General features: G+C 45.6%; 1 protein-coding gene across 1 annotated transcript; it reads left to right on the top strand.

Moving 5' to 3' along the window:
- Positions 1 to 7,255: 7,255 nt before the first annotated feature.
- On the top strand, positions 7,256 to 8,765 carry LOC147865149 (uncharacterized). The gene is made up of 3 exons (XM_087318646.1): positions 7,256 to 7,528; positions 7,788 to 8,198; positions 8,583 to 8,765. Exons 1-3 carry the CDS (start codon positions 7,256 to 7,258, stop codon positions 8,763 to 8,765), a joined length of 867 nt encoding a protein of 288 aa, XP_087174772.1.
- Positions 8,766 to 10,641: the final 1,876 nt, after the last annotated feature.

Genomic DNA, 10,641 nt, shown 5'->3' with positions numbered 1-10,641 from the left:
TGTTTTGGACCACTCATCATCCCATCTTCCTCAACAAAGGCTTGACCCAAATTCTTCCCAAAAAAAAACAGATCTACATTCCATCCAGTTGCTTAAGTCCTTTCTGAGGTTAGTAGTAGGTCAACCACCCTTGAAAATTGTGGAGAATCAATGGTTGTCGTTGCCTACATCTGTTAATTTGGTTTCTTCTGAAAAATCAAAGCAAAAGGTTGTTTACACTCAACATATGTTGGGTGTGGAAATGCCTCAAAGTGCCACGAGAAGTGGAGCGAACAATCTGTTAGGAAACAGGTCCCTCCGGATGGGAATTGAGGAGTAACCAACTACGGAGAACCGGATGACGAGTACCTGGCAAGAGCCAGATGGCGAAGACCCGGTGAGAACCGGATGAGGAATACCCGGCAACGGAAGACCCGGTGAGAACCGGATGAGGAGTACCCGGCTACGGAGAACCAGATGACGAGTGCCCGGCAAGCGCCGGATGGTGAAGGCCCGGTGAGAAGTGCTCACCGGATGAAGGGACATATTCGTAAATATGTTTTCCTGAGAAGCCATCAGGGCTATATTTGTAAATAGCCGAAAAGTCATATTAGTATAAATATGACTTAGGGAAAACTTAGAAGTTGTTTTTGTCATTCTTGTTGGTGCAAGACTAGAGAGCGCGTAACTGTGTATAGAGAGAGAGAGAGAGAGAGAGAGAGAGGAAGAGGTCGTTGCCTCTGTTGTAACCGGCGCCTGTGGCGAAGATCGTGAGCACGAGGTCGTTGCCTCCGTGAGCCCACTGTTGTAATCATTGTGATATAGTGATAGTTAGCAGTCAGTGGACTGCCTTGGTTTTTCCCTCTCAGGGTTTTCCACGTTAAACATCTTGTGTACTCTTCTCTCTATCTTGTTGTGCTTTCATTCCCTGCCTTTTTTTTTGTGTTTTATTCTAGGCTCGGTTGTGGCCGAGCGTTGTTCATCGGAGCCTGTAGTTCCTGTCAAAGTGGTATCAGAGCAAAACGACACAGAAAATGGACGATTCGTTGGGAGGCATGTTCAAGCTCACCGGCTCCAACTATTCGGTGTGGAAGTCGAAGATGAGGGACATGCTCGTGGTTAAAGATTTTTGGTTGCCGGTTCAATTTGGGGACAAGAGACCGGACAAAATCGACGCCACGATATGGGAGGTGATGCACATGAAGACAACGGCTTACATACGGTGCTTCATCGACATGAGCCTATACAACAACTTCAATGAAGAGAGCAAGGCTCATGAGCTCTGGGAGAAGATCGGCATTATGTTTCAAAACAAAAATGCTATTAACCAGGTTTCGGTATTCCGGAAGCTAGTAAGACTTCGGTACCAAGATGGCTCCAGCATGGCGGAGCACATGAATGCCTTCCAGGGGCTGATACACCAGGCAACATCATTGGAAGTACCTCTCGCTGATGAGGTACAAGCGCTACTCCTGCTCGGTTCCCTCCCGGATAGCTGGGAGACGTTGGTTGTCACTTTGGGCAACGCCGGGCCGGAAGGGAAACGGTTATCCCTAGCAAGAGTGAAGTCGAGCTTGCTAGATGAGGAGGCGCATCGGAAAGATAAGGATACGAGCTCCGACTCCAAAGTGCTCCTTACCGAATCGGAACGCGGAAGACATAGAAACCGTAGTCCCCAGAACCGGGAAAAGTCAGGGACACAGTCAAAGTCAAGGGGGAGGCCTACTTGCTTCTATTGCGGCAAGCCGGGACACTTCCAGAAGAACTGTCGGCATTTCCGTAAAGACAAGGAAACCGACGGTACCGATTCGAAGCGGACACCGGACCGAAACGGTAAAGACCGGAGGGGAACGGACCGGAAGGGAACGACGGCAATCGCGGCAAGTGAAGAAGAGTTGATGCTCATCACCGAGGAGAGTGAGCTAAACCTTGCCGGCGACGAGATGACCTGGGTGGTCGACTCCGGAGCATCATTCCACCTTACCCCGGACCAGAAATGCTTCTCATCCTACTCAGCCGATGATCACGGCTGTGTCCGGATGGGGAATGAAGGTACATGCCGAATTGTCGGCATAGGAGACGTGTGGCTGGCAACACCAACCGGATGCAAGCTGCTGCTGAAGGATGTCCGACACGTTCCGGAGATTGGTCTGAACCTGATATCAGCCGATCGGCTAGATGATGAAGGCTACACGGGTAGCATCCAGAACGGTGTTATGAAGTTCGGCAAAGGGAGCCTGATTGTGGCTCGGGCCCGGAAGGTAAATACACTGTACCTGATGAATGCCCGGTTATGTCCGGAGGAAGTGAATGTGGCATCCGACACTGCCGGTGAGCTGTGGCACAAAAGGTTGTGTCACATGAGTGAGAAGGGGATGAAGAGGCTTGCAGACGACAACCTCATTCCAGTGAAGAACGTGCACTTGGAGAAGTGCACTAATTGTTTGGCCGGTAAGCAAAACCGGACCTCCTTCCGAACAAGGCCACCGATGAGACGTAATGCGCCACTAGAGTTGGTGCATACCGATGTATGTCAAGTGAACACGAACTCACATGCTGGATCGCAGTACTTCGTGAAGTTCATAGATGACCACAGCCGGAAGCTGTGGGCCACACTGTTGAAGACGAAGGATCAGGTGCTATCTGTCTTCAAAGAGCTCCATGCGAGAGTGGAAAGGGAAACCAGTCGGAAGCTGAAGGCGGTTAGAGCAGATAACGGAGGTGAATACCGGGGGCAGTTCGAGGAGTAATGTCGCTCGAAGGGAATCCAACTCGAATTTACCGTGCCGAAGACGCCGGAACTAAACGGGCTAGCCGAGAGGATGAACCAGACCATAATGGAGAGGGTCTGGAGTATGCTGGCGCATGCAAAACTACCCAAGAAGTTTTGGGCTGAGGCACTGTCGACGACGACATATGTGATAAACAGATCACCCTCAGTACCCTTGGATGGAGACACGCCACAGAGAGTCTGAACCGGTAAGGAAGTGTCCTACTGGCATCTGAAGGTATTCGGGTGTCTTGTGTATGTGCATGTAGCTAAGGACCGGAGAGGAAAACTAGATCCGAAGACCCGGCCATGCATATTCCTCGGTTACGGCGACGATGAGTTCGGCTACCGAGTGTGGGACCTGGTCGACAACAAGGTATTCTGAAGTCGAGATATTATCTTTATGAAGGACAAGACGCTCGCCGACTAGGAGTCGGAGAAGAAGATAATGAACTCCGAGTCAGCCGGTAAGAATCGATTCTACGATGAGCAGACCCAACCAGCAAGAGACCGGTTAGCACTCAAGGAACCAGCCGGTTACGGTGAGGATACCGAACCGGCAGAAGAAGAAGTAGAGGAAGTTGAAACCGGAACCGGCCAAGACCCCGAATCAGATTCGGATGAAGAGCAAATGGAGGAGCCGGTTACCGAAGCCTAGAGACGGAGATATCCTCTAAGAGAGAGAAGGGCCCCCAGAGATTTCCAGATGCAGAGCATGTGCTGCTAACCGATGAGGGGGAGCCAGAAAGCTTCGAAGAAGCGAAGGATGACACCCACAGCTGCAAATGGTTAAGTGCCATGCAGGATGAGATGGACTCCCTGCATGAGAACCATACGTACGAATTGGTGGAGTTGCGAAAGGAAAGCGGGCACTCCGAAACAAGTGGGTGTACAAGTTGAAATCGGGAGATGCCAACAAACCCCCGAGATACAAAGCCAGGATTGTGGTGAAGGGGTTCCAGTAGAAGAAGGGTGTGGACTTCGACGAGATATTTGCCCCGGTAGTAAAGATGACCTCCATCCGGACGGTGCTGAGTATAGCGGCAAGCATGGACCTCGAGGTAGAGCAGCTGGACGTGAAGACGGCATTCCTTCACGGTGACCTCGAAGAGGAGATCTACATGCAGCAACCGGAAGGATTCGTGGAGAAAGGGAAGGAGCAACTGGTTTGCCGGTTGAAGAAGAGCCTGTACGGACTGAAGCAGGCTCCCCGACAATGGTACCGGAAGTTCGACTCCTTCATGACCTATCAAGGGTACCACAAGACGCAGGCCGATCACTGCGTGTTTGTGAAGAGTTCGAAGGAGGCGACTTCCTAATACTCCTTCTGTACGTGGACGACATGTTGATCGTCGGACGGGACCAAGCCGAAATACGGATGCTGAAGAAGGTTCTCAACTGAACCTTCGCGATGAAAGACTTGGGTCCGGCAAGACAGATGTTGGGGATGCATATCATCCGGAACCGGCCAACGAAGCAACTGTGGCTGTCACAGGAGAAATACGTGACAAAGGTGCTTCAGCGGTTCAACATGTCAGATGCGAAACCGGTTGGATCGACACTCCCCGCAAACTGCAGATTATCCGGTAAGCAAAGCTCGAAGACAAAAGCAGAGAAGGCAGATATGACGAAGGTTCCATATGCCTCTGCCGTCGGGAGCTTAATGTACGCAATGGTGTGTACCCGACCAGATATAGGATACACAGTCGGAGTGGTGAGCCGGTTTATGAGCAATCCCGGCAAGGAGCACTGGAACGCGGTCAAATGGATACTCCGGTACTTGAAGGGCACTTCAAATATTTGTCTCTGATTCGGCTCCGGAAAACCTCAACTTGATGGTTTTACCGATTCGGACATGTCGGCTGATGTGGATACCAACCGGTCTAAATCCGGGTATGTAATGACATATGCAGGGGGAGTTGTTTCGTGTAGTTGAGGCTGCAGAAGACCGTTGTGTTGTCAACCACGGAAGCGGAGTACATGGCGGCTGTGGAAGCCGGCAAGGAAATATTATGGATGAAGGACTTCATCGGAGAGCTCAGTATCCGACAAGATGAATACCGGCTCTATTGCGACAGTCAAAGTGCCATCCACCTTGCTAAGAATGCGGCCTACCATTCCCGGACGAAGCATATACAACGAAGGTATAATTGGATCTAGGAAAGAGTAGATGACCAGGAGTTCGCACTGACGAAGATCCACACGGCCGAGAACGGGTCAGATATGATGACCAATGTACTGATACCCGACAAGCTAGAAGCATGCCGGAAGCGGATGGGACTAGTAAGACACCCCATGCCGGAGTGAAGGGGGATTTTGTTAGAAAACAGGTTCCTCCGGATGGGAATTGAGGAGTACCCGGCTACGGAGAACCGGATGACGAGTACCCGGCAAGAGCCGGATGGCGAAGACCCGGTGAGAACCGGATGAGGAATACCCGGCAACGGAAGACCCGGTGAGAATCGGATGAGGAGTACCCGGCTACGGAGAACCGGATGACGAGTGCCCGGCAAGCGCCGAATGGTGAAGGCCCGGTGAGAAGTGCTCACCGGATGAAGGGACATATTCGTAAATATGTTTTCCTGAGAAGCCATCAGGGCTATATTTGTAAATAGCCGAAAAGTCATATTAGTATAAATATGACTTAGGGCAAACTTAGAAGTTGTTGTTGTCATTCTTGTTGGTGCAAGACTAGAGAGAGCGTAACTGTGTATAGAGAGAGAGAGAGAGAGAGAGAGAGAGAGGAAGAGGTCGTTGCCTCTGTTGTAACCGGCGCCTGTGGCGATGATCGTGAGCACGAGGTCGTTGCCTCCGTGAGCCCACTGTTGTAATCATTGTGATATAGTGATAGTTAGCAGTCAGTGGACTGCCTTGGTTTTTCCCTCTCAGGGTTTTCCACGTTAAACATCCTGTGTACTCTTCTCTCTATCGTGTTGTGCTTTCATTCCCTGCCTTTTTTTTTGTGTTTTATTCTAGGCTCAGTTGTGGCCGAGCGTTGTTCATCGGAGCCTGTAGTTCCTGTCACAATCAACTCCAAGTCTTTGGTAATTCAAATCTTGTCAATAATCTCTCAGGACAACTTGTTTCTGGTCAACCAAACAGTATGGGTCTTTAAAAGGCTAAGGGTGTAGACAAACTACCTTGTGCTGGATTTCAATTTACAATTTCACAAGTTTCTTTGACAACTCAAACCACTCAAAAGCAGGTTAAGGAACATAGGGTGCATAAGTATGCACGGAATTACTTGATTTTAAAAAGACAAGCAAGAGTTCAAGAGGGTGCTTAGAAAGGCTGTCAGGAGGCTTTGCTTGAGAAAAGGACAGCACGAAAACCTAAGTAATATGGACACCCTCCATTTTCTTTCCTGGAATGTACAAGCCTTTCGTAGAGTTAAAGGACTCTTACGATTAGATTTAGGCAGTTCTACTATTGGTATTGTTGATATTTTGTTTCTACAAGAGCACCACCTGTGCATGGATAGGATTCGGAAATATGGTTCCATTTTACCAGGACGGTGGACTCATTTTTGGGTTCCTGCATTTGGCCCTAATGGCCGTCAGGCTAGATTATGCATTGCTATTAGACAACAATTGGAGTCTAACATCATGTCAGCAGCTACTACTATGAATAAACGGGCACAATTCCTTATTTTAAAAAGAGGATCATAGAAGGTTGGCCTTATGAATCTTTATGCCTCTAATTCTGTGTCAAAAAGGGCAGATTTATGGTTATCTCTTTCGGATTATGCGGATTTAGTGGATTGTTGGTTAGTGGGAGGTGACTTCAATATGATTGAGGATGCCACTAATAGATTGGGAGGTGTAGGTACTACTATTTCAGGATGGGAGGCTAAATGTTGAGATTTTTTTTGTTTTGCCTTTGGGTTGCTTGATTTATGGAAGGTGCACTCGTTTTCACGCATACAAGGATCCCTTCAGTTCTCTCGATCAGATGGGAGTATGGTTGTTACAAATTTGTCTCGACTAGATAGATTTTATGCTAGTAGTGTATTTTGGGAGGTTGGTGGGTTCCTAGGAATTATTCCGGGCTCAATTATCTTTGACCATGATCCTCTAAAGCTACATGTTACATTTACCAAGAGGCGATACTCCAAGCAATTCCGTAGACGACTATTTGCTTAACAATATGGTTCATGCCATACTCAATACAAAGACTCTATTCACAAAAATAATTGCAACATCAATTAATCGTTGTAACTCAGAGATTGCCAGCCTACGTCGTGCTCTTGCAGCAGTACAACAATTTTTGGAAAGGTATCCAACTTCATCTATGTTACATTGTGACTTGCGACAAGTGAAAAGCGTTTTAAAAGATAAACAGGAAGAATGCTCAATGTTCTTCTACTACTGTAATGTTGCTCGTTGGTCACAAAGGCAGGATCGGGTCAACAAAGAATTTTTTAATCAGTTTAAACGGAAAAATAGACCTCTTTCTATTACCTCTTTGAAGCGGCTTGATGGATCCTACACATAAGAATAATCTAAGATGCGAGATATAATCTCGGATTACTACCATCAGTTGTCGTCTGCGGAATCTTTTTCAGTAGATAGTCTTTACAAGAGACAAGTTATTCTTGCAACTGTTCAACAAAAGATTACATATGTAATGGCATCTCATTTATTGCAACCATTCACACCGCAGGAGGTCTTTTCTACAGCTAAATCCTTAGGAAAGGATGTTTGTCCGGGAAAAGATGGAATAGGAATTGGTTTCTATTTGCATTATTGGGATTTCCTGGATCCCCTACTTACTAGTGCGGTTAATTTAATATTTTCAAGCGGTAGTATGCCTACGGATGGACGGAAGGAATCATATATATGATCCCTAAGTCAGATGCCCAATGTGATGAAGTCGCCAAGTGGAGGCCAATAACATTGCTTAATGATGTGTACAAGATTGTGGCAAAAACCATTGCCCTCAAACTAAGATCAGTGTTGTCGTCTATTATTCATGACACTCAATCTGGTTTTTTGCAAGATAGAAGCATTTTTTAAAACATCTTTTTGTTTTGGGAAAGGATGCTTTAGCTCAGCAAAATAAACAACAGATTGCAGTATTTTTGCTTTACTTTGAGAAGGCTTATGATAAAGTGGATTGGGACTTTCTTGAGGCAGTGCTGTCAAGATTAGGCTTTCCTGCTGCATGGATAAAAGGTGTCTCTACCCTATATAGGCATGCTTCTAGTTTTGTCTTGTTTGCTGGAGGATATGGGCCATTATTTCCTATCTCCAAGTCAGTTCGGCAAGGATGCCCTCTCGCCCTGTTTCTTTTCATCTTGTTTGGGGAAGCCCTGTCCTCCTACCTAAGATCGTCTTCGGTAGGTATAAGAGGCATTGCATTACCTTTTACACAACCTAGTGTATTGGATGCTGAATTTGCAGATGACACGACCCTTTATGTTGATGGGGAGATTGGAAATCTTGGTCGGGTATAAGATGCTTTGCAAGTTTTTTCAGATGCTACAGGTGCATCACTTAATTGGAACTAGTCAGTTGGAATTTGGGTAGGTGAAGAAACTCACCCTGCATGGTATCCAGGTCCTTCTTTCTGATGGCTTCATCATGGTGAACCAGTTCGTTATCTGGGATGTATGGTTGGCATAGATTTGCGGCCAAAAGCAATGTTATCGCCACGACTATTATCAATTAAACGTAAACTAATACATTGGGATGCCCAACAATTGTCCTTTGCGGGCCGGGTTGTTGTAGCCAACTCTATATTGTTGGCTTCAATGTGGTTTATAGCATCCGTTTGGCTATTTTCTAGATCTACAATAACGAAAGTGCAAAGTTTGATTCGGAATTTCCTCTAGGGGGGAAAACAAGGATCTCCAACAGTAGCCAAAGTTTCTTGGAATGTGTTAATACAACCTAAAAGCAATGGAGGTTTTGGTTTGATAGACCCTTTAATGCAATCAAGAGCCCTTTTGACTAAGTTTGTGATTAGAGGATTGCTGCCAGGATCAGAATCTTGGAAAGAGATATTTCTAAATTAGTTGATGCAGTTAAGTCCTAAGATGGGCAATGTTTGGTCACCCTCTTTAAAATGGTTATTCCTGAATGATGTACAAACACCAAGGCGGGATCTTGCATCCAATAGATTTTTGCTAGGAATCATAAGGGCATGGGATGTGATTAAGTCATTCTTGCTTAAGGACAAGCCTTCTATGTGGGATGCGCTACTTAATTAACCTCTTCTTGCCAATTCTTTATTTCGGGATAATGCAGGAAAAGTATTGGGCCTAAGAACTCACCTTGCTTGGGGAAAATTGGATAATGGGCCTGCTGCATCTGTAAGAACGTGGAATCATTTTCAGCAAATGTCACAAGAAGATCATCTTACACAATTAAAATCAGCTCATGGTGCCAAGCTAATGACCGCTAGTATATCAACAACATATTCTTCGTTTTCTACAACCTTTCAACCCACAAAGGAACATATGTGGGTTGGATGCTTCATAAATGACACATTGGTGGCTGTCAAGGCAGTTTCACCAAACGGGTGCGCTTCTTACTTTAAGGTCCTAAACAGTCATACATTACAACCTTACACCTTAGAGTGCAGTTATCTACAACACTTGCGAAGTGCACTAGTTAGAGTTGTTGCTAAATTTGGAAAGAAATGGATGCTCAATCCTTATCCTTCAATTGCTCATACGTGTGATATGTTGTGGTTATATGAAAAAGACCCAAGATTAACATGGGATCCGGGGGGCTGGTTTTGGTCACATTCCTTGGGGGAACAGATCATAAAGGTTCCTTTCTTTCAATACTCAGTCAAACTTGGAAGAGCACTATTGCTTTCTCGGAATGCAAGGATACCAACAGCTCAGAAACATTGGACCACTTGGGAGGTCTCAACTTTGCATTTGAAAACCTACTGGAAATGACTATTCAAGGGACCAACTAAATTTATTCTCTTCAGATGGCTATTAGTGCATATGGCCTTACCAGTTGGTTACTCATTGAAATGAAATGTAACACCTAATCTTGGACAATGTGACTTTTGCCACGAAGCGCAAGAGACTACCAAGCATGCCCTTTGGTCATGTTCCTTGGCTCAACAAGTATGGAATAAAGTTCTTTCGTTATTTTTAACAATCAATGTTGGTTGCTTATTTTCATGGGGATCAGCAATGTGGGGAGTGTTACATTCCAGTTTGATGTTGTATGAGGCAAGCGATGTTCAAGAGGCAATGATGGTACATACTAGAATATTGATATTGGCCAGCCCCTTTCAACAACCTCAAAAGCAGGTGTGATCTGCCCAGATATGGAAAACAATGACTACAATAACGTTATGGGCATTATGGAAATGTCGATGCAACCGACGTTATGATGTGACATATCAGTGTCTCTCAGATGTATTGCGTGAGATATGGGAGAACTTGGTGGCAGTAGTCTGCGGCCAGTATGACAACATGCAGGGTTCACCAGAGATTGTGAACAAGAGAAAGAAGAAGCTCCTTCACTTATGGAAAAAGTTACCCCTATTCTCTGAGTCAACTCAAGGGCCTCAATGGAACTATCGACTTCCTTGGACCCTTTATTGATTAAGAGTGAAGCATGGCAGAATGCAAAAAAAAATTTAAAAAAATTACCTTTTACAAAGTTCTAGCTTTCGTCTTAGGATTATCGTATATCATTGTACATGAAAATTGTAAGCTTTTGGGCACATAAGCTTAAGTTGTAGCATTCACATGTTTTTCTTAATACTAATGAGGAAAATATTTGAAGAAAATATATATATGTATCATGAGTACTAATATATAAGCCTATTCTTATCTAAGAGTTGGCATGGGCAAGTACTTTATAAACCACGCTTTAGTCTCATAATGGAAGAACATCTTCTCGCACTCATGCAAACCATTT

This window comes from Azolla caroliniana, unplaced genomic scaffold (assembly GCF_043228905.1).
Source record: "Azolla caroliniana isolate FFs.n. ecotype wild unplaced genomic scaffold, voAzoCaro1.0.p SCAF_4, whole genome shotgun sequence".
In the NCBI taxonomy this organism is placed as follows: Eukaryota; Viridiplantae; Streptophyta; class Polypodiopsida; order Salviniales; family Salviniaceae; genus Azolla; species Azolla caroliniana.
Note: the sequence above shows the minus strand (reverse complement) of the source record. Positions and strands in the feature narration are given on the sequence as shown.